The sequence below is a fragment of the Podarcis gaigeae genome (assembly GCF_964106915.1).
Source record: "Podarcis gaigeae genome assembly, chromosome: Z".
In the NCBI taxonomy this organism is placed as follows: domain Eukaryota; kingdom Metazoa; phylum Chordata; class Lepidosauria; order Squamata; family Lacertidae; genus Podarcis; species Podarcis gaigeae.
The window spans coordinates 39,327,797-39,352,326 of record NC_139691.1 but is presented as its reverse complement, the minus strand read 5'-3'; the positions used below and the strand labels follow the sequence as shown (position 1 = coordinate 39,352,326).

Below are 24,530 nucleotides of genomic sequence, written 5' to 3'. Positions count from 1 at the left end.
AAGAAAATGGTACATAGATCAGACACTCTTTTTATGCGGGGGGTGGGGGCTCTGTATAAAAACTGTTCTTCCTTCAAGACAGGCTGTCATTTTTGTATGTTGAGTAGGGAGGCTGAGATGGGCATTAGGCTTTTAATTTCTTTAATAAGAGCTTCACCTAAATGTAGGTGGATGATTGTGGGTGCAGGCAAGCATGCAAGGCTGATTGATAATGTGTATTGTATTGTATTGATAATGTGTAATGCTTAACTATTTTCTGTCAGGTGATATGAAGGTGAAGATGTTGCCTTGTTGCAGGAAGGATGAGGTGGTCAGAACACTGGTTGACAGGAGAGTCAGTACATCTAACTACTACACCACACAGGGTGCAGTCAACTAATGCTCCAAGATCTGGTGACAGCCACTAACCTAGACAAAGTTAGAGGAAGGGCCACAGTGGATCAACTGCTCTGCACAAAAGAAGTCCCAGGTTTGATCCAGAACCTATCCAGGCAGGGCTTGAAGAGACCTTTGCCTCAAATCCTGTTGCAGGTCAGTGTAGATAATACTGAAACAGGGTTGGTCTTAGGCAATATGGTGCCCTGTGCAAGAACAAAATCCCCTCTCTTCCCACCCCCACCCCCACATGATGGCAGAGCAAACTCAGCTACCCTACCAGGTTGTGACTAAAAATCTGCTAGATCCTTTGCAAGCACTAGTTTCTTAATACAGTTAGATATTTTGGGCTCATCTCTGATAGATGAATCCTATATTGAGCAGTTCTCCTGATTTGTCTGTGTGGAGGTTATGACACAGTAGTTGAGGGACTGTTCCACACACACACACACGCGCGCACACACACACACACACACACACACACTATAGTTTTCTATTGCTTTCCTTACAGCAAAAGGATCCCGCCCTCACCTTGACAGAGCAAATTCATTGTACAAGAGTGTTTACTTTGTGTGTCTTCGATGAAGGTGCTTTCACACACACACCACCCTACTTCCTGGCAGGCAAGGGCCATTATCCTAGTTCAAGGATACTGTGCAATAGGACCAGGCAGAAGTGCCAAAGGAAAGGATGTCCTGGAAGGGTTCCCCATCCCTGAGCTAGATAATCTGATTTGCTTTAAGGCAGCTTGCAACTTTCCTGACTGGCAAGGCCAATTCTGGCTGGGTTTCACCGTGTTTAAATATTTACTTTCCCCAATAATTGTTAACATCCTTTAATTTCTTCGTGTTCTGCGCACATTTATTCCAAACTTTGGCTCAGAATGTCTTTACAGCAGTTGGCACTTGCTGGAGAACAGTTCCCCAAAGGATACTTTGTGCCATCTCTCCCCCGTCTCTCCAAAGAAAAGAAAATGAAATATTTTCCAGTTACTTACATAGAGCCGTCAGTGTGCATGGCTACAAGAGGGCTGCAAGAGATCTCCAACTCCAAGGAGCTAACATTTGTTAGAAGAAACAACAAAAGAAGGGGGGATAAGGAGAAAGGGAAGCATCTCTGTGTAGAGAATATCCTCTCACAGAGGAAATCTGCAGATGGAATGCACAAAGGCTGAGGGAGGTGGCAGAACTTAGAACCTTGTAGACCACAAGGTTCTAGGGCTCCATCTGCACTATCGAATTTTAAGCTGTATCATAACACCTTAAGCAGCCATGACTTTCCCCCAAAGAATCCTGGGAACTGTAGTTTGTTACGGGTGCTAAGAGTTGTTAGGAGAGCCATATTGCCCTTAGGGGGCTACAATTCCCAGGAAGAATCAATGCTTCAACCCTGGTGATCTTTGCTTATTCCAATGTACTGGCATTATGTCTTCCCAAGTGATGTGTAAATTTTTTTGGATACACCATTGGTGGAAACAAAAAAAATTCCTTCCAGTAGCACCTTAAAGACCAACTAAGTCAGTTCTTGGTATGAGCTTTCGTGTGCATGCACACTTCTTCAGATACTGTATCTGAAGAAGTGTGCATGCACACGAAAGCTCATACCAAGAACTGACTTAGTTGGTCTTTAAGGTGCTACTGGAAGGAATTTTTTTTGTTTTGACTATGGCAGACCAACACGGCTACCTATCTGTAACTGGAACCATTGGTGGAATCTTTCAAGGAGTTAGAGATGGTGTTTATAAGTGGCCCATGTTTCACAAGCATACAGTAAGGTTGGTAGTACAACAGCTTTGTAAACTCTCCTGCCTGGAAACCTATGTCCCCACTGTGGAAGGACGTGTGGATCCAGAATTGCCTTCCACCGTAACTTACGGACTCACTATGAAGACTGTGTTCATGGAAGACAATCTTACTCAGCTACATAGCCATGTTCAAATATATAAAAGGATGTCATATAGAGGAGGGAGAAAGGTTGTTTTCTGCTGCTCCAGAGAAGCGGACACGGAGCAATGGATCCAAACTACAAGAAAGAAGATTCCACCTAAACATTAGGAAGAACTTCCTGACAGTAAGAGCTGTTCGACAGTGGAATTTGCTGCCAAGGAGTGTGGTGGAGTCTCCTTCTTTGGAGGTCTTTAAGCAGAGGCTTGACAACCATATGTCAGGAGTGCTCTGATGGTGTTTCCTGCTTGGCAGGGGGTTGGACTCGATGGCCCTTGTGGTCTCTTCCAACTCTATGATTCTATGATTCTATGATTCTACGAGTGATCGCCAAAGACTAAGAAGATAATTCGCAGGGTGGTTTAGCAAACAATTCCTCTTCCCCTTCCCAGGGAACTGAGGAAAATAGGGGTCTCCTAAGGATTCTGAGCATGCTTAACAATATTTGGGGGGTGGGATCCATAACTGTTTAAAGTGGCATAATACTATATATAGTGCGTATGGGGCCCAGGGTGCAAAGGTGACATAACTACTGCACCTGCTACTGTAACCTTCAGTTGTTGCAAAGGGCTGTCAGGTGTTTGTGGGGAGCCATGGTGCTCTGTGGTGCAAAGCAAGGATAGCTAACCTGGTTCCCTTCAGGCATTGTCCAGATAGCACTACAACTCCCATCACAAACACCCCATTAGCATGGCCAATGAGGAGGGAAGGTGAGATTTGTAGTTAGGGGTGGGTGAGAAATTTTATTCACTTCTTACTTACAAGGTTATCCTACCCAATTTGTTCTTTCTGAAACAATACATGAATGGAAAATACAGCCGTCCTTCAAAATTCACACTTCTTCCCGTTTTGTACTGGCATTCTCCAACAGAGTAATGTGCGTAGAAACACATATGCTACAGTATGATGTGCACAGAAGGGCATGTATTCTTGAAAACAACACATGAAAATGCATTCCATTTGGGGAAATTGCTTTGCAAATATTAGGTAAAATTGCATAGGAATATGCGTTTATTAGGAGAAATTTGTACTAAAATGCCGATTTGCTTTCATGTTGGCTTTTTAAAAGACAGGCATACCCGTGCATGCACACACACACACACAAATTTGGAGAACTGAACTTAAGACTGGGAAAAATAAGAAACTGGGAGAAATCAAAACTAACAGATTTTCCTTTTTTTAAAAAAGAATATTTATTAAAGTTTTCAATAGTAATACAATAAAAATCAAAAAAGAAAAAAATAATTAAAAACACACAAAGTTTCCATTACTTATTTTGCATTAACTTATTTCCCAGACCTCCTCGTACCTCCCTTTTTGTATTCCAATTCAAATTGTTAGTTCAGCAAATCCTTATCAATAAATTTTAACCTATTTCTAAACCTTTTTTTTTCCATATTCTCTTAAGGCATTACAGCTGGGAACCACTTAATTTCTATCCGACATCATTCTAACATTCATTAATTTTGCAATATTTCTGTAAATAGTCTTTAAATTTCTTCCAATCTTCTTCCGCCGACTCTTCTCCCTGGTCTCGGATTCTGCCAGTCATTTCTGCCAATCCCATATAGTCCATCACCTTCATCTGCCATTCTTCCAGAGTGGGTAGATCCTGTGTCTTCCAGTACTTTGCAATGAGTATTCTTGCTGCTGTTGTAGCATACATAAAGAAAGTTCTATCCTTCTTTGGCACCAATTGGCCGACCATGCCCAGAAGAAAGGCCTCTGGTTTCTTCAGGAAGGTATATTTAAATACCTTTTTCATTTCATAATAAATCATTTCCCAGAAAGCCTTAATCCTTGGGCACGTCCACCAAAGGTGAAATAATGTACCTTCATTTTCTTTGCATTTCCAACATTTATTATCGGGCAAATGATAAATTTTTGCAAGCTTGACTAGGGTCATGTACCACCTGTAAATCATTTTCATAATATTCTCTCTTAAGGCCAAAACTAACAGATTTTCCTATCCCTACTTGTCCAACAACATCTTGAGGACACCACACTGGCTCCCACTGGTCTAAAGCTACTACCTTTAGTGAAGCCAAAGCACCCACATTTAAAGGGGGTGGTTTGATGTTCATTGAAGGTGACTTCAATGGGGTTTCTTCACATCCTACAGACACATGGAGACTTTATTCTTCTTTGTATGTAAGTCATGCTTAAAATTGTCACTCCAGCAGCAGCAAAATTGTTCTTGAGTATCCATTGTTAAGAGCTGTATAGTTTTGCCTAGCAACCACATTTACTTAAAGAAGAATTGCTTGCATTTTCATGCATATAATTGCTTTGAGTGTCAGTGGCCTTACTCTATAAATAGTGCCGGCATCTTTCCTAAGTGTTTTTTCAATGAGTTTGCTGGGCTTTCTGATCTCTGCAAAAGACACATGCAAATCAAACTGTACACCAAAATGGAACATGGGCCAGATTATGTTGTGAAAAGTCCAGCAATACCTGGGATAAATTACACTTAAAGCAACAACCTTGCTTGCTGGTTGGTAACAATGTAGTGTTTAGACAAGAGTGAATCTCTATCTCCCCTCTTAAAACTTAGTTGTAAGGTGGAAGTTGAATGAGTAGTGCTTCCTCAGGATCCAACTTGCCTTGTTAACCAGCACAATACTAGAGTTGGTGCAATTTGACCTGATTGGACTCCTGTAGTTTTATTCCAGGTCTAACTGTGTGAATAGTTCTAGCTTCCTGACTGACTTGTCCTCTATGCCTTCCATGACACATAAAACATGTTGAAAATAATGCAAAAATGTTGAGCTTCCTTTCACATTGAGGGAGAAAGACTGCTTAGATCTCCGAGCTGTTTACATCAGCATAAATATATTTTTAAAATGCACATAAAATACGGTATTTTTTGGAGGGGGTTTTAAAAAATCAAAACAATATGTATTTTAATCAATATATTATCATTGTAATCAAACAGTTAATACTCACATCAATTCACTTGATTTCTGACATTCTGATACTGAATCTAAAGTAAATTTATTCAATTCTTCCAATGAGTCACCTTTTTGTTATATTTGATAGATAAACACTAGGATATGAAGAGGGAAAGTGATTGTTAGCAGGCAGGTCTGGTGAAAATGAAGTACAAAAATTAGAGATTATGGTAATTATGTTAAAGTAGGTTTGACTCTGGGGATGCGGGTGGCGCTGTGGGTTAAACCACAGAGCCTAGGGCTTGCCGATCAGAAGGTCGGTGGATCAAATCCCCGCGACGGGGTGAGCTCCCATTGCTCGGTCCCTGCTCCTGCCAACCTAGCAATTCAAAAGCACATCAAAGTGCAAGTAAATAAATAGGTACCGCTCCAGCGGGAAGGTAAATGGCATTTCCGTGCGCTGCTCTGGTTCGCCAGAAGTGGCTCAGTCATGCTGGCCACATGACCCGGAAGCTGTACGCCGGCTCCCTCAGCCAATAAAGCGAGATGAGCGCCGCAACCCCAGAGTCGGCCATGACTGGACCTAATGGTCAGGGGTCCCTTTACCTTTAGGTTTGACTCTGCAAGTTGTTTGACTGCATCTCCCATTATCCCTGACAATCGGTCAAGAACAATTGAAAAGTCATGCTTTTCTCACCCCCAAACAACAACAAAGCTCTAAGATATTAGAACAAGTCTTGTGTGTCCCTAGACCGCATGTGCACCATACATTTTAAAGCAATACCATACCACTATAAACAGCCATGACTTCTTCCTTGAAATGCTGGGAACTGTAGTCTGTTAAGGGTGCTGAAAATGGTCAGGCAATCTTTATTCTCCTCAGAGAGCTACAATTCCCAGAGTCCCCCACAAAAATGAATTGATTGTAAAAACCACTTTGCAGATTGTAGCTCTGTGAGGTAAATATGGGTCTCCTCAGAACTCTTAGCACCTTTAACAAACTACATCTCCTAGGATTCTTTGGAGGGGAGTTATGACTGTTTATAGTGGCATGATATTCCTATAAATGTATGCTGCAGATGGGTCCTAAGAAAATTATTTGGCTCTTGGACATAGGTAGAATGTCAAGGTGGTAAAATGACTCAACGAAGTATGCAGAATAATGTATTCATGTATATATTCATTTATTAAAATGTTATTTATTTATTTAGGAAGTATTTCTAATCCAAGTATTACTAGGTGATGACGCAAGTAAAACTTTCCTCTTGTATTAAAATTTTAATGCTTTTTTTTTTTTTTGGTAAATTGCTTAGAGGTTCTACTTGCAATCAGTGCTACATAAATTTTGTTAGATAGATGAATAATTTATTTGAATTAAGCAGCCAAGTTTTTGCCTGCAGGCCACAAGCCAGACAATCAAAGTACAATTCCAGTGGCTGCCTAACATTGCAGTCCTAAGCCACTGTCCTTGGAAGAACGGGCTGCCAAATCCAGTGGAAGCTTGTATCTGACTAAACCTGCTCAGGATCAGTCTATCAGAGAGTTAAATTAATGGGCATGGGGGGGGGGAACTAACCTCTCCTTTCCCAGATTGACTGCCAGGCATATTCTCAAAAGGAAATATTTGAATTTGATGCATCAGGGTTGTGTGTTTGTTTCCTTTTTAATGGTGCCTTGGAGCAACTAGAAACACATAATCCTTTTCCTTTCTTAATTGGATTTGGGCATTCCGCTATTGTGAATTGCTTTGCAAAACGCATATCGGAACCTCTTGCCGCAGGAGTTCAATTAGAGTATGTCCGTCTCTTCTTAGCATTCCTGCAGGACAATTTCTAAACCTTAGCTCAGGTTTTGTTGTTGATCAGACAGCAAATGAGAAGCTTACAGAAGCTGGACTTTTCAGTGACGTTCATCAGCACAGGATCCATTAATTTCTGTTCCAAGAGATGGCTTCAGCTGTGGAGATTCTGGCCTAACCTTGGAGCGGGTTCAGATCAGTAGCTCTGATTCCATCAGGCACAGCAAGGTGAGTCAACATATGGCAGATTTAGCTTCGGGAAAGGTCAGGGTTCAGGATTTGAATAGCAGCATATAAATAGCTCCATGTGGAAGTCAAGCTGGAGACTTATTCAGCCAGAACTCACTAGAACTCAGTTTTGCCACTTCTCACATGGACACCATTGCCATTATAAAATTAAGAGCTCATCCCCACCTCCATTTTCTCTGCTGCATTCCCCTGGGAAATCCTACTGCTTACCACTGAGTCAGAGAAAACTTCAAATGCCTTTTCCGTGGCTTGATGTTTGTTCCAATTCAGCGGTAAATAATGTTGCTGTTTTTCCAGGAAAACCATGGGGCAAATGTAAAACCACTCAGACTTGTGCCTAGAAAGCATGGGGCAAGCAGAAAACCTCTTGGACCCCCCCCCCCCCACAGAAGTATGGATGAGCCCTAAGCTTTAAACGGCAGCTGCAATGCCACCTGGGTAGGAGTCTCCACATTTAAAGGGGACTGGCTGGCTTTGACAGTCATCAGCTCCAATGAGTCAGTTGAGAGTGTGATTTCATTAGGGCTTCTGAACCCCAGTTCCATCCCTGACCACTGGTCTTGGAGTCAGAGCAGGGCCTAAGAAATGAGCTCCTGGATATCTGGGGCTGGCTCTGAAACTATGCCCATTCTGCATCCCAGGCTTGTCACCTGAAGTTGAGGAGTCCAAGCACGGCATTAATGAAAGTCTGGCTCTTTAAATTAGGTTTGTTTGTTTGCTTCTGAGTTTTCTCTCCTCCATATACTGGTTGCTATGGAGATCAGGCCTAGCTGGGAATAACTGGATTTTCAACCCTCAGTAGCTTGGCTTTCTTATTCTCCTTCCATGCCCAACATTCTTGTGACAGTGCATATATATATATATATATATATATATATATATATATGCTTTCGTAGATTTTCACGGGTACAGGAATGCAGGTTTTGGTGTCCTCGGGTGTCTTCCCGTGTAAAAGTTGGGGTGTCTAGGCGACGTTTCGACGAGGTCTCACTCGTCATCTTCATCTCGTAGGTTCTTGTCAGCTGGAAGGTTTCCTCCCCGTAGAGGTAAGATATTTGCTTTCGTAGATTTTCACGGGTACAGGAATGCAGGTTTTGGTGTCCTCGGGTGTCTTCCCGTGTAAAAGTTGGGGTGTCTAGGCGACGTTTCGACGAGGTCTCACTCGTCATCTTCAGAAGATGACGAGTGAGACCTCGTCGAAACGTCGCCTAGACACCCCAACTTTTACACGGGAAGACACCCGAGGACACCAAAACCTGCATATATATATATATATATATATATATATATATATATATATAGTATATGAGAGGAGATTGTGTTCTCCATTGTAGGATGCATGGATGAGGAGTCCTCTGCACAGTGGAGCATGCAGTATTATTGCTGTTCTTATTAAAAGAAGAGGAGTGGATTAAGTATTTGGACATTAAGGATTTTAATTGAAATAATGTGTTACTCTATTATTTGTTTAAAGATTTCTACCCCACCCTAATCCAAAACAACTCCCAAAGTAGCTTACTTAAAATCAATAAAAACAGCACATTCCCTGTCCATCCATAAGCTTATAATGTGAAGGGCATGGCACAAATAGGAAAGGGGATGAGGAGGGAAGAAGAAAACAAGCCAATTCAGACACTAATTCTGAACATTCTACAGTAGCTCTTAGAATGACCAGCTGGAATGGAAACAGATTAGGGAGTGGGGAAATACAACAGATGTGGTAACTCAGCAGAGCCAAGTGAACCTGCTTCAGTAACTCTCAGTGCAGAGGCTCCACAGAATTATGGCATCCAGAGAAGGCTCCCCATTATGGAAGGAGGGCAATAGGTAGTGCACACTGTGCCTGCAGAAGGTCCCAGTTTCAACTTCCTGTGTTTCCTGTCTGAAGTCCAAGAAAGCCACTGCAAGTGAATGCTGAGCTAAGTGGACCAATGGTTTCCTAGCTCAGCCAGAGGTAGGTTCCCATGTTCATTAGCAGCACCCATCTCTCAGTGGTGGAGCACATGTTTTCACTGCAAAATGTCCCAGTTTCAAAACCTGTCATTTCCAGTCTGCTGCCTAAATGAATCCATGCATTGTGAGCTAAATGGGGCAGTGATCTGCCTCAGTCTAAAGCAATTTCCTATGCCCACTGGAGTCCAGAGGCATTGATATATATCAATCACAAGAAATTTAGTTTATTTTATTAGAGTGCCAGGTCCTAAATAAAGGGTTTTTTAAAGGATTATTTTTTTTAAAAAAAAAAAAGCAAAGCAAGTCCAATGTCAGCAACAATGGACCCTTGAGGAATAGGACCAGGGGTGTACGAAGTGGGGGGCAGAGGGGGTGGGTCACCCCGGGTGCCACTCTGGGGGGTCACAAGATGGCCCCTGCATCCCACCAGCTGTAGAGTGGCCAAGGGCGTGCACAGTCAGTATGGGTGCTGCTTGCGCAGCATCCATATGGGCTGCCTCTTGCACGGTGACCGTATGGGCTGCTGCTCTTGCACGCCATTCATACAGGCATCCATATGGGCTGCCTCTGGCACAGCAGCCCATATGGATTCCATGCAAGTGGCAGCCCATGCGGAGTGTGAATGTGTGGCATCCTGTATGGACTGCGCATGTGCGGCATCGCATACGGAGTGCGCACGCGTGGCATCACATATGGTTGCCATGCGTGCACACTCCGTACGGGATGCTGCACATGCACAGTCCTTACAGACGTCACACGTGCTTCACTGAGCAGTTCATCCTGCCCCTCGACATCCCACCCCGGGTGCCAGAGAGGGTTCTTCCGCCACTACATGGGGCCCCTGGCATTTGTCCTACCACACCAGGTGCTGACCCCAGACCTGCTTGCTGTAAACCTTGCCCTCCACTAATGAAATCCCTTTCCCTCTACTGATACAGTATCTGAAAGGGCACTGCTGTGTTGAGATGATATTACACCACGTCCTCTGCAGTGAAGCACAGAGAGAATGCACATGGTTTGCTTGGCTCTTCAAACCAATGAAGTCGAGAACAAGTTTCTGAGAGCAATGGAGGTGCAAATTGAAAATTGATGAAGATCAATAACCTAAATGAGGGTGGTTCTGATTATTTAAACTGAAGATTGAAGTCACTAAACGGTCTTGATTTGCACCCCACTCAAATCAATTCTTGCACTTGCACTCAATCTTGATTTCAATCCATCCATCCCAAAGGGTACAATCCAAGTCTTTATGCAAAAACCTTGAGCATTAAAGAATGAAAATAGCATCATGTTCCAGCGTTGGTGTTTGCTACTAGGGAACAACTGCTTTCAAAACATCTGCTATGCTACCACTTTCAGTTGCAGATTGCTCTCCACCCCAGTGCTGGTGTTTTTTATAAAGAAAGGAACCTCCTCTGAGCCAATTTCCTAGTTATCCCTGCTAATTAAAGAACACATGTTGCAAAGTTCCTTTCTACTGCAGCAGCCACTACTACTACTACGAGTAGTAGTAGTAATAATAAATAAATAAATATTTATATCTGGGCGGCTAACGCCAAATATATAATGCATTAAAAACTCAAAATCAAACAATTGATTAAACCACAGCTCAAAATCACAGTAAAATCAAAATAAAATTAAGTGGCCAACCCACAAATCACAGCCATGAAGGTAGGAATATTAAATATTCGCCAGGCCCAGTCACCTGTGCTGGTTCCATATGGGCCAATAGAAAGGGACAAGGGGGCCACTTACATACAGGGTTTCATGGAAAGAAGGGGGTCAGGCTGGGCTTCAAAGGCCTGGCGGAACAGCTCCATCTTGCAGGCCCTGCAGAGAAATGTCAAATCCCGCAGGGCCCTGGTCTCTTGTGACAGAGTGTTCCACCAGGCCAGGGCCACGGCTGAAAAGGCCCTGGCCCTGGTCGAGGCCAGTTTAACCTCCTTTAGGCCCAGGACCTCCAAAGTATTATTATTTGCGGACCATAAGGTCCTCTGAGGGGCATATCAGGAGAGGCAGTCCCATAGGTACGAGGGTCTTAGGCCGTATAGGGCAGGCATAGGCAAACTCGGCCCTCCAGATGTTTTGGGACTACAACTCCCATCATCCCTGACCACTGGTCCTGTTAGCTAGGGATGGTGGGAGTTGTAGTCTCAAAACTTCTGGAGGGCCGAGTTTGCCTATGCCTGCTATAGGGCTTTAAAGGAAGAACATTACTAAAACAAAGTAATGTGCTTTCTTCTTTGAAGAGCAACATATTTAACATTTTGTAGATGAAAACTGAAACACTTGCATTATTGAAGGGATGTGGAGCCTTTTTCAGCCCAAAGGCCACATTTCCTCATTGGCAACTTCCAGGGGTCATGTGTTCCAGTGATGGTTGGGACCAGAGGCAAAGTAAGTGGAGCAATTTATGCGACTTTGGCCAGCAGGGTGCATTCCATCCATCCCAAACTCATAGGTTTCTACACATATAATTCCATTCAGCCAATTAAGAAGTGCTAGAGTGATGGGGTGAAACCCAGAGGTCCACCTGCCTTTTTTTTTTTTCTTGCCTGTTGCATCCTGTATTCTTTTTCCCAACAATGGCCTATCATGCAATGGCTTCTGAAACAAGAGGGGTTGATAAATTAACCACCAAAGTTTATTCTTCTCTTTTTGAAACTCAGAAAGATTTAGCATAAGGAATGAGAACCTTTGGCTCTCCACATGTTGCTCAACTACACCCCTCATCAGTCTTGGCCATTGGCCATGCTTACTGGGGCTGATGGGAATTGTAGTTTTGCCCTCAGTCTATGGAGGTGTCTGGCTCACCCTTCAAGGATTCAAGTTCTTGGTCAGAGATAGGCATGGCACTCAGCCCTCTCTGTTGCATTACCTTTAGTCAGCTTTCAGCCCTCTGTGAGCCTGAGTGTGGCTTTGTGAAGTGGGGAATCTCCTCCATTCATGGAAACTTCCAACACATTTCAGGGTCTAAAGTAAGGTTACCAGATGTCCCCGTTTCCTGGGGACAGTCCCCAGATTTACAAATCAGTTCCCTGACAAAATCCATTCATTCCTACTGAAGTTGAAAGGTATCCCCGGATTCATTGAAAAAAATCTGGTAACCTTAGTCTAAAGCACAACTGTATAAGTAAACACATCATCCTGTTTTCTGTTGTGGAGGGTGGGTGATTGCAGGGCGTACAACCAACAGAACAGAACCATCAGAAATACAGAACAGGGTATTAACAGTAATCTTTGTTGTGACTATAGGGACAGATCCATACCATGCATTTAAAGCACATGGCTTCTTCCACCTCCCCCAAAGAATTCTGGGAGCTGTAGTTTGTTAAGGGTACTGGAGATTGTAGGTTTGAGAGGTGCCCTTGATTCTTTGGGGTTTGTCATGTGCTTTAAATATGCATTGGAATGTGTTTGAAATACATTGTAAGCATCCCTCCATTTTTTCCTCTGGAATCAGAGTATGGATGTTTGAATCCAGCCCCCATCATCCTCAGCCAGCACGGCCAATGGACAGGGATGGTGGGAGTTGTAGTCCAACAATATCTGGAGGACCACAGGTCCCCCCACCTTTGCCTTAAAGGGAATACTGCTTCCATATGATTCTAACCTTAATAAATCTCAACAGAAGGGTTACGAACAATTAAATGGAAGGCAAAAGGTAGCGAGAGAATTTGGTGTAGTCCCTAGAGTTGTTCCAAGCCTGTAATATCTGCAAGCAAATAATTAGCCATTTTACATGTTTTCCCCCACCTCCTCCTTTGAGGCAACTGTACTGTGGCTCATGGGCAACACTGACCTGGTTTTTATCTTTCCCTTCCTCTTTTTGCACAGATATAAATATCATAGTGAGGCAATATTAAATAAACATCTTTTCTGCTTTGTATGTGAAATAAACAAGAAAAGAGAAGCATCTGATTCGCAGGGTGAGGTGGGGAACTGAGAACACTAATACACTTCCCACTCAATATGCATTGCACCCTATCTGCTTAACACCTTACCTTCTTGGTTTGAAAGCTCCAGTTAAATATTTTGGGGAGAATCTACTGCTGTAAGAATGTCTGGTGGAACACCCACAAAGTCTTAATGCTGGAGCCCACATAATGCTTTATTTCATATTACTTGTTAATTCTAAAACTGTGCATGGGGGCTGAGCTATGGTCACAACCCCTCTCAAACTGCACATGGTGGGAAGGGTTCTAATGGACTCTTCACAGTATGTCACTATTGTCATCCCTCTCCCACCATGCTGCCCCTGTGCTGAAGCTATGCTAAGCCGCTTATTTCAAAGCTAAGACCAAAATGTTCTTCGAAGCATCCAGCAGTCTGCTTCCCACCCAAGGGAGATCTAGTTCTTGCAGGACTGCAACAATCACACAGCATTCCAGAAGAGGAATGCAGCTACGGATCTTCCTCCAAGCAAATGGGAGTGTTGTAGCCTGTTCCATGGAGTTTGGGACCAGATATGTTCCTCTACAAAGGAACCAATTCTAGTGCTGTGCCAAAAATTCTCCAGTGGTGGTTGTTGTTGTTTTAGCCATTGCCCAACAATAAATGTGAAAATATATCACAATTCAAAGTTATCCAAGGGGAGAGAACATTTCCATGAAATTCTCATGGGAGTGGTTCAGTGTTTGTACTTTTGAGGGGGACATGGGGTGTTTATGAGCACCCTTTATTTCATTCTGCCAATCATCTCACCCTGCAGCTTTTCTAGGTGCCCATGTTCTGATAAAAGAGAAACCAAGGGAAAACACCAAGGGGTAATTCTTACCATGGGCTGGTTTTGTTTTGGGATTTATTTATTTTTTGAGATCAGGAAGCAGGGGTAGCCAGGGAGACTGCAAACTGCTGAAAAAATTATTTACTGGGAACGAAAAGAAAAACACATACCACTTTCAACTATGAAGAACATATTTATTGCACTGATTTCCATATAGTATGCCAAGTGATTCATGGATTGTTATTAATGCCATTGTAAACAGTGCATGTAAATTTCAGAGTACCTTAATTATTTTTTGATGACCACTTCTTTAAAACAAAATTCAACTTCACGTAAATGTGCAGGCACAGAATTCCTCTTACAAAGTTGATTAGTGAAGGATGACATGTTCCCTGACAGAACTGGTAGGTTTTTGCTTTGGGTGCTTGTTTTATTTCTGGTCTAAAATTATTAGCATATTCTAACGATAATATCAAGGTGGCTTCAGAAATATATACAGTGGTACCTCAGATTAAGTACTTAATTCGTTCCAGAGGTCTGTTCTTAACCTGAAATTGTTCTTAACCTGAAGCACCACTTTAGCTAATGGGGCCTGCTGCTGCTGCCGCGCCACCAGAGCACGATTTCTGTTCTCACCCTGAAGCAAAGATGTTAACCTGAAGCACTATTTCTGGGTTAGCAGAGTCTGTAACCTGAAGCGTATGTAACCTGAAGCATATGTAACCCGAAGTACCACTGTATTAAAGTTTATCAAGAGGAGGTACATATTTATTCACTCTTGATGACTGGAGGTTAGGCATCAAGAATCTTTTGACGAAATAGGAAGACAATTCAACCAGCCAAATATTTGACTTTTCTAGGACATTTATCTAAGACTTGCTAAGCTAACATACTCTTATAAATGTTGAATATGAATTTCCATTCGTGGCTTGATTAACATAATCTCCTGCGATTGTTTCTTCAAACGAATATTATTTATCATTATTTAAACTCAGCAGTTTCTGGACTTTTGTTCTCTCTTTTTAAGCGTTATTCAGCATTATTCAGGCTTGCGTAATGAAAACTTGATTTGCTTTATCAGTAAGATTACTGCATGCATTTGAAATTAAATTTATTACATTTTTATCATGCCCTTCCACCAAGGAGCTCAGGGTAGCACTTGCTCCTCACAAGAATCCTGTATGGCAAGAAAACGTGGCAAGTCAGGTGAGCCAGGTGACCCTAGTCCCTAGATCTGGTGGGTTCCAGATAGTAGATATGGGGCTGTATTCTTCAAGGTAATAGGTCTGGAGCCATGTTGTGATGGCGAGCAAGGGGCAGAGAGAGAAAGCCAGAAGGGCAAGCCACTTGTCACCAATCGCCTCTCTCTCCCTGCTCAGCAGGCTGTGAGGAGAGGGCTAGATTGTTCCTGCCAGAGATCTTGAACCAATTGCTAGCAGAAGATCGTTCTCCCTCCCACATTCATTGCTCCATCCCTTTTGGCTTGTTTCCACATTTTCCCACTCCTGACCTCCTTTTCTCCTGCAAAACGTCACCCCAAAGGCACACAAAATTAGGCTAAGGGGTGCATCAGCTGCTGCTCCTGTCAGCTGCCATTTGTTGTCTTTTCCCAGAATGCTTCGCCCTGGCTACCATCACTCCCCACCCCAGGCAATGCTCCAGAATTATCCTGCATTGCTGAATTGCGGGGGGGGGGGGGGGGAGACACCAAAAGGCAGCTTCTAGAAATGGCTAAAGATGTCTCCTCTGTCGCTGCCACCAAAAGCAAAAAACAACAACAAAAAACGGGGGGTTGGGGCTGGGGTTTTGTTTTGTTTTGTTTCTGAAAATAAAAGTGGGTGTCACAACAAAAGAAATGCCGATGAATAAGGCATGAAATGAACTAGACCAGCAAAAATGACTGGAATCCCAGTGCAGTGTGTGTGTGTGTGTGTGTGTGTGTGTGTGTGTGTGTGTGTGTAATCTTGCATACCCCTTCAGAGGGGGAGCAGGCTTTTGTCAACAGCAGAATGCCCTTCACAGCTGAGAGGGCCAATCTGGCTCGAGAGTCAAATAAATTAATTAAACTATTTGCATTTTTCTTGGAAATTCTTCCATAAGCCAAACGTACCTTTTGAGGGTGTTGAATGTGCTTCTGGCAATTGTAAAGCCGCCAGCAGCAGCAGCATCTCACCTCCAGCTGAGAGCCACCTGATTATAGGTTTGGGTATCCCTGCATCCAGGCACTCAACCCTCCTGGAACACAGATCAACCATCTCACCCAGTGCATGAGGTTATCCACTAACCTGCTAATTACTAACTGCAGGATTCCTAATTAGATCCCCTTTCCTTAAATAAATACATAAACATAGGCAGATGTGTTCATCTGCATGTTCAGTTAGGCACCAGCAGCTACAGAGAGGGGGGATTACCGGTATTATTTTTTACACACACACACACAGAGAGAGAGAGAGAGAGAGAGAGAGAGAGAGAGAGAGAGAGAGATGCTTTTGATTTTGTGCATTCCACATTGATGGGCATGTTTTAAAAACCTGGGGGACATATTCAGTTCAGTTCACATTTATAGATAAACCTCCCTAACTCACACTTTCTGAAATGATGTACGAACCAAAACACAGGCATCCTTCGAAATTCACACGCCTTAAAGTTTTGCAATGCATTTCTCCAGGCAGGTAATGTTTACAAAAATGCATATACTAAGGGAAAGCATTGTTTTTGTGAAAATAACATTTTAAGCCAATCATTATATGTCTTTGCAAAAATGTGTATATTAGGCATAATTTCCTGCACACCCAGTGAGGGGAGTGGGGTGGGCTGGAGAAGAAGGGCAGCTAGCTACAGAAGACGGATTTAAATTACTGGTGCCTTCTTGCACTAATGTGCTTGATGGCTGTCCTAAAGATTTTCATGCTTCCAAAGATATGCGCTAATATGGTCCACTGGATGCAAGCCCTTATCAGATCTATCATTTCTTCAGTTGCATTCACAAGTGATGGTTACGGTGCTATCTGATCAAGCATAACTATATAAAAAATTTGGTCAGTCCTGCTAGACATGGAATTTTATCTAACTGAACGAGCTCTTCAGTGGGAAAAGTATTCTTTCCTCTTGCTGCTCAGCTTGCTTTTGAAAAGAGAGATTCTCACACGCTTTTAGAGTGCTATTAAACTGGGCAAATAGGCCTCTTTTGTCTGTGTAGTGGTATTATCAGAGCAACAGTATCTGTCTAAAATTGTAGGCAAAATGTGTTTATTCCCCCCCCCCCTTTGACAGCTATATATCAGTTTTGTTTGCATTTGGTGTGTGGCTCAGGGATAGATAGAGGCATTGCACTTACAGTTCTATGATTCCATGAGCAGGAGGTTTAGACCACACTTACAACTGCATTAAGGTGGTAAGAAAATAGTTCCTGGTACAGAATTTATGACAGCCCTCCTGCATGGCCAGAGCAGTCCTATACAGAGGTACTTCTAGTTATGAACTTAATTCGTTCCGGAGGTCCGTTCTTAACCTGAAACTGTTCTTAACTAGAGGCCTGCATTCGCTAATGGGGCCTCTTGCTGCCGCTGTGCCGCCGGCACATGATTTCCGTTCTCATCCTGGTGCAGAGTTCTCAATTCGAGGTAACTCTTCCAGGTTAGCGGAGTTTGTAACCTGAAGCGTTTGTAACCCGAGGCATTTGTAACTCGAGGTACCACTGTACTTGCTTATTCAGAAGTTAGTTCCACTGAGTCCCATCAATAATAAATCTGTAAGTCTTTAAAATTCCACAAGAAGACTCCTGTTTTTGCAGCAACAGTGTAGCACAGCTGTCACAGAATCATACAGTTGAAAGGGTATGGGGGGGTCAGTGGCGTAGTGTGGGCTGTCAGCACCCGGGGCAAGGCAAGTAATTTGTGCCCCCTAACCCGTGGATTTGCGCCCCCTAACCCGTGGATTTGCGCCCCCTAACCCTAACCCCAGATGTTGCGCCCAGTGTGGCCGGCCCCCCCTGCATCCCCCACGCTACGCCACTGGGGGGTATCTAGTTCAACCCCTGGTGTGCCACAGTGGTCAAAGTGTTAGACTAGGAGAAGACGATCCCCACTCCCAACACAAAGGGCATGGGGTGAGCTTGGGCCAATCGCTGTCTCTCAATCTAATCTGTCTCACAAGGTTGTTACATGGATAAGGTGGAGCAGAATAGAGCCCTGATCTCACTGGGGAAAAGTCAGTACAGTGGTACCTTGGGTTAAGAACTTAATTCGTTCCGGAGGTCCGTTCTTAACCTGAAACTGTTTTTAACCTGAAGCACCACTTTGGCTAATGGGGCCTCCCGCTGCTGCCGCGCCGCCAGAGCCCAATTTCTGTTCTTATCCTGAAGCAAAGTTCTTAACCCGAGGTACTATTTCTAGGTTAGCGGAGTGTGTAACCTGAAGCGTATGTAACCCAAGGTACCACTGTAATAGGAATGTAATATATTTTTTAAAAAATGGCCATCCAGTGTCTCTCTCTATCTCTCTCCTTCACTAGAGATATTTAAGCAATCTCCTTGTGAGTCACTCTGTTCCATAGGCAAATAACTCTTGTTGTTAATGCATTTCACCCAATGTTTAGCTGAAATCTCAATAGCCGATATTGCTTGCATCCACACCACACATTGAAAATACATGGCTTCACCCAAAGAATCCTGGGAATATTAGTTTGTCCCTGATAGAGTTACACCTCTAACAAACTAGTTCTCGGGGGTGGAGGAGATGAAGGGAGTCATGTGCTTTCAATGTGTCTTAAATGTGTGGCATGGATGTTGCCACTGATTACTCCTGTTTCCATTGGTTCTCCTCCAGATTTGTCAGATCTTTGTACAGAAGCTGTCAGCAACACAAAGGGTATTTTTCCCCCCATGGGTCACCAACATGTACACATATCCTTGATGTCCTCAGGGTCCCATCTCCACAAAGAATTCTTTGGCCAAAATAAGGCTTTTTTATCTCCTGGGAGGGGGAGATTTGTGGCTAAGGCTGGGGAGAAATGTGTATTTAAAGTCAAATCTATCAAATCTGCACCTTTTTGAAACTGAGACATAGCCATATCCTTGTACAAAAAATTGTAATGAAGCTCTCAAAAACACATCTATCAGGAGAATATGTACGTAAAATGAAGATAATAGTGAAAATAACACCAAAATTAATTGTATTCAGGCAAATTGCTTTCAAAAATGTGTACATTAGTCAAAACTACATATAAAAATATGTCTGTTAGGAGAAATTCACACTAAAATGCTGGTGGTTCATGTGCATTTAAAAAAAAAAATCTGCAAATTGCTGCAATGTGTGAGGAACTGAATTTGAGATTGGTAAAATGAGAAAGCTGAGAGAATCTAAACAGATAGATTCTTCCATCCCTACTTGTGACATGCATGTTTCTCCAGTTAGCAAACATGCCCTTTGGCCCCCAAAGGCTGGTGACCTAGCTTTAACCACTGACCTATGCCTCCCCAAGAATCTTGTCTCTGAAATTTTGGAAAGTATGAGTGCATACAACAGCTGTGTGGCAGTAAAGCAAGATCCAGGTATATTGGCAGGTTCCCTTAGGGACATGATGTACAATATTAAACACTCCTTAAGCAAAAGCAATAAAAGGCCAATTTTTCCCCCACTTAGCTTAAAAAACCGGCATAAATTTCCCTTTAATTGCACTTGGAGTTTTCAATTATCAAAATGTCTCATTTGTAAGCTGTCTGCTAACCCAAGCCTTGTACCTGCTCGTTCTATAGCATGTAGCAGAATCGTAATGCTGCCTCAGACATCACAGCCATCTTTGTAAAATATGATGTTAAGGAAGGCTGAGTTCATTGTACCATACATATGTAAATGCCTCTCTTTCAGTGGTCTCGGGGGAGAGGGGAAGCCAGACCGTATTCCCAAGCACAGCATGTATTAATTGTACGGCAATAAAGTGCACACGTACGAACTCAAGAACGTTCAAGAAGCATTAAGCAACCAAAGTCAGGACATCATTAAGGGAACCAGAAAGCCCTGCTCAGAAGTTATATTTAAAAGATGCTGCATTGGGAACTGCCTGGACTGAAGCTCTTTTGCAAAGGGCAGACAACCCAACCTGTAAACCAAGTAATGTGAGGAGTAATTTTCAGCCCGGGGCCTACATTTCCTTCCTTTTGAGGACCACTGGCCAGAAGTAGAAGTGGACAGAGCAACAAATATAAAAGTTACCTTTGTATAGTAAGCTGGCTTCTACACAGTGATGTGAATTGTGCATTGTTGGCATCCATCTGTTTCAAGAGGCAATGGAGTGCACCTCCAGAGGTTAAGTCAAACTGCTGGAGAATCATAGTGCCTGCTGTGGATGCAGAAAGCGGTAACTCAGAACTGCTGCTTCCCATGTTGCTTTTGCTATGTTAGCAGCACCAAAGTGACCTTCCACAGTGTGCAAGTCTGGGCAAGGTGTATGGAGGTCCTGGGCTGCCCAGATAACAAAAAAACCCTCTTAGCCTCACAGATGCAATGCAATGCATTTGGCACCAGTTCCTGGAAGGAGGCATACATGACACCATCCAACCATTTTAGGAACTCCACTCCAGATTTGTTTAGGGTTTACTCCTTCACCTTTTCTTCTTCCAAAGCATTCGTGCAAGGCAGCAGAGGTTTATGATCAGAGTTTTCCTTCTCTAAGTTGGGTTCCCTTCCCAGGCTGATGAGCCGATCTGCCCCTCACTTACCTCCACAGCACATGCAGAAACATCCGTCTTAACCATTGGACCCACTATGGGTTTCATCCGCTCAATCCACCGGAGCCTGTCTTCACATGCAGGGGAAGTCGCTAACTCACTGAGAGTTTGAGACCCAATGGCCACCCTCACCTGGTTTAGCCAGCCAGTCAGAGCCCATAGAGAGCAGCAGCATACCACTTCAGATTCTCATGGCTTCCCAAAAAGAAACTTGGGAAATGTAGTTTGTTAAAGGTGAGGAAGCATTCCCCCATTCCCCTAACAGAACTACAATTCCCTGAAATGAGGGTCTGAGTGTTACACCCTACAGTTCCCATGATTCTTTGGGGGAAGCTATGACTGTTTAAAATGGTATGGCACTGCCTGCAGAATAAAGTGCAGATGAGGTCTGTTAAATCCACCCACAGCCCTGGACTGAATCCCTATCATTAGTAAATAATGGCTTCTTAAATGAAGTCAGGGGACATTGCCCTCCTGCTATAAGAGACCATAGCAAGATTGCAGCCCACCCCCCTAAAAAAAAAGCTTCCATGCAGATAGCCTTCAAGAATGAGATTATTCTCCCCAGCTGTTCCACAATTAGCTCTCAGCAGTTTGCTTAAATTCAGTCTACGTCCCAGCCACAGTTGTTCGCAAGGAATGAATGGTCCACTTGCAAGCGTAAATTTCCCACTGTGCTGCTCTTTGTTCGTTTTATGCTGCCTCCCTGCTCTGCTGAAGCTGTTAAATGAGTCGATATTACCTTAATATGAGCTTTAAAGGTGTTATTTAATGCCATTACATTCTCCATTAAAAAAAGAAAGAAATGCACTACATGAAGGGGGGGGGACACACACACACCTCTGAATACCAGTAAAACCACATGTCTACATTACTTGCCTTGAGATAATTGCCACAATATTTTAATTGCCATTTTGTCCTTATGCAGAGCTCAGTCTGGGCTAGTTATGGGCCAGACCGCACCTCCCAATCAATTCCAGTACTGCTCCATGCCACCTTGGAAATATGATAATGTCTAATGGAAGCTACTTCATGTAATATAAGGCTCCACCTGTACTATACATTCAAAGCAGTATCATACCGCTTGAAACAGTCATGGTCTCCCCCAAAGAATCCTGGGAGCTGTAGTTTGTTACACCTTCCATTGAATGTACAAAGATCAATGCTGGGGTGGAAAACATAATCCTCACAATTTCAGTGAGCATATTTTGAAGGTGTGAACAGAACTTTTCAAGTTGTCCTTTGGGCTGCTGATTAGGCCAGGGATGGGGAAACTTCCCCAGGCTATGCCTTCTCCTAGCAACATTCCCTCTCCCTAGGTCTCAGCCCTTACCAGCCTTGCTTTGCACCCTCCAGTTTTTCCCAACCTGGAAGGTACCCTTGAACTTGACTGGATGGAGGCTAAAGAGGGGTGTACATGTATCTGTACTGCACTGAAGTAACATTCACTTTTACTGCTCTGCCCACCTTTCCATCTCTGGCATGTGATTCCTGGAAGGTTGCGCAGAAGTGGTCCATGGTCTGGAATAGATTTCCTCTGCAGCATCAAGCTGATTGCACATGAGGTCATCTAAAGGAAGTTACACAGTTTCGTTGGTGTGTGGGTGTGGGTCTGTGGGTGTGGGTGTACTTGCCTGGTCTATGGCAACAGGATGAATGGACTTGAAAATTGTCAAGGCACGTGTTAAATGTTTCACAGACAATCTCTATGTCTTGGCAACTCTGCTAAATCCAGAGGGTTACTACAAGCAGGAGGGAAATTACAACTGGATTTCTATTGTTCACAGAATGCTCGCAGGTCATTAATTTTACTGGGTTATAAACACTGCAGCTGCTTCCAGATGAAGCAGGAGCTTTCTTTCCTTCTTTGTTTTAAAATCAACTTGTCCCCAGACTTTCTGTTTTTAAGTCTTATTTCCCCTTTTCTTTCCCCAGGATTTTCCATTCTTCAGGCAATTATGGAAGCCGCCGTGCAAAATAATTGGCAAGTGACTGCCCGATCCGTGGGAAGCATAAAAGATGTTCAGGAGTTCAAGGCAATCATTGAGGAAATGGACAAGCGGCAGGAGAAAAGATACTTGATCGACTGCGAGGTTGAAAGAATAAACACCATTTTGGAACAGGTAGGTTCCCTTTTTGTAATGGGCATATCGTTGTGCAACAGTTTTATACATAATGCACATTGCGCTCCACCTTACCGGATGTGTGAATTAAAGGATTGGGCTGCCTGCTGTTGTTACCAAGCATTGTGAGCCATCCTGCATTGGGCCTGCAGCACCACTGTTGCCTATTCAGAAGAAATTTATGTTGGGGAGAGAGATTTGGGAGAGATTCTACTCTCCAAAAACAGAGTTAAGCACAATGGTGATTCTTCCAAGCACATTAAAACGTTGTTAGATTTATATTGGCTCTTATCCTCCTTTAAACAAGCATTCCCCACAAAAATACCTAGACCAGAATAAATCACAGAAACTTAGCTTTGCAGATAAGTGACTGTTTTACTCATAGAGTTTCCAGAAGTTGCATCAAACAAGTCTCCATCTGCTGGCAGTAAAATAAAGATGAAAAAGATTCCAGATGACTTAAAAATAAATGTACTTGGTTTTCTTACCAAAAGGATCATACACTATTTGGGTTAGCGAACATACAGGGTTTTACAGAGATTCAATTCACTTACATGCAGCATTTGCTGAGTTCGGAGAACAAACAAAAAAGGGGGGGGGGGACAAGGAGGCAAAGCTGCTAGGAGCAAGCCAAGCCGTACTCACTGGCAACATGAGCTCATGGCTCACTTTAACCCTTTTTTACATGCAAGGGTGAGTCAGTAACAATTTACTGCACCATCACTTTTTGTTCATTCATTATTTAAAGCATGTCTACCTTGATCTTCAGCCAAAAAGCCCTATTCCTTTTTGCCGGCAATGGCTTTTATAGCCTGGCATGATGGTGGAGGGATGTAGTGCTGGCATTCTGGCCTTGGAGGTGATTCCTATCCCATGTGGCTGTGCTGACAGCTGGGGAAAACTCATGAGACCCAGGAGCTAATTAGCACCCAATATGGGCTCTCAGGGGCAGGCCTTCCCTGCAGACCTGAGTGAAGACTTCACTCCCATGGGAAGCTGCTTTCTTCTTAGACCATTAATCCATCTGGTTCAATGTTGTCTACAATGAGTGGCAGCTGCTCTCCAGGATTTCAGGGAAACCTTACCTTGAGATACTGTGGAATGAAGATACAAAGCATGTTCGACCACTGAGCTATGGTCCTTTCCCAATTGTGCCCTGTTGTGACAAGACAGCTCTCATAACTCTGCATTTGAGATCATTATTTCTAAATAGGGTTGTTAGAGAGGGCTGTTATGTTTGTTTGTTTGTTTGTTTGTTTGTTTGTTTGTTTGTTTTAAGGTTGGGGGAGGGCTAGCAGAATATGCACTGGACTGTTTTTAAAGCTTGATCTGTGGAAATTTGGAATAAAATCATTTGATTAAAAGTGCACCATATGATAGATTATGAACCACCAGGGTTGTCCTCTTGTACTTCGTGTGAAATGTCATCAGCGATCATGGCGCTATCTAAATAATATATGAAGAATTCAATTTACTGAATCTAGTATTTGACTTTACAGCTTGGAATTTAATGGAAAGTCACAACTGCAGCCCAACTGTAAATTTGTTTACTAGGAAATCAGTCTCCCTAAGTTCAGCAGGGCTTTCATTCCTGGGAAGCATGCTTAGGCTTGTTGGCTAAAATTTCACAGAGCATTAGCATATTTTCCTGAGCAAATTTTCCATTATTGACTGATGGCAAACTAGCCTCCCCGCTATAAGCAATTCAGGAGAAGCGCTGAAGATGAGAATTGGTTCCGACAGCA

The 24,530-nt window shown here is 43.2% G+C and overlaps 1 protein-coding gene across 3 annotated transcripts in view; it reads left to right on the top strand.

Annotated features, from left to right (window-relative positions):
- The window catches only part of LOC310836915 (glutamate receptor 3), a 210,259-nt gene that overhangs the window by 66,197 nt on the left and 119,532 nt on the right, over positions 1-24,530 (top strand). For all 3 annotated transcript variants that reach the window (XM_083722848.1, XM_083722847.1, XM_083722846.1), the window contains exon 4: positions 22,598-22,785. In XM_083722848.1, the coding sequence (XP_083578974.1) occupies positions 22,598-22,785 (188 nt within the window). The remainder of the gene's footprint in view (positions 1-22,597; positions 22,786-24,530) is intronic.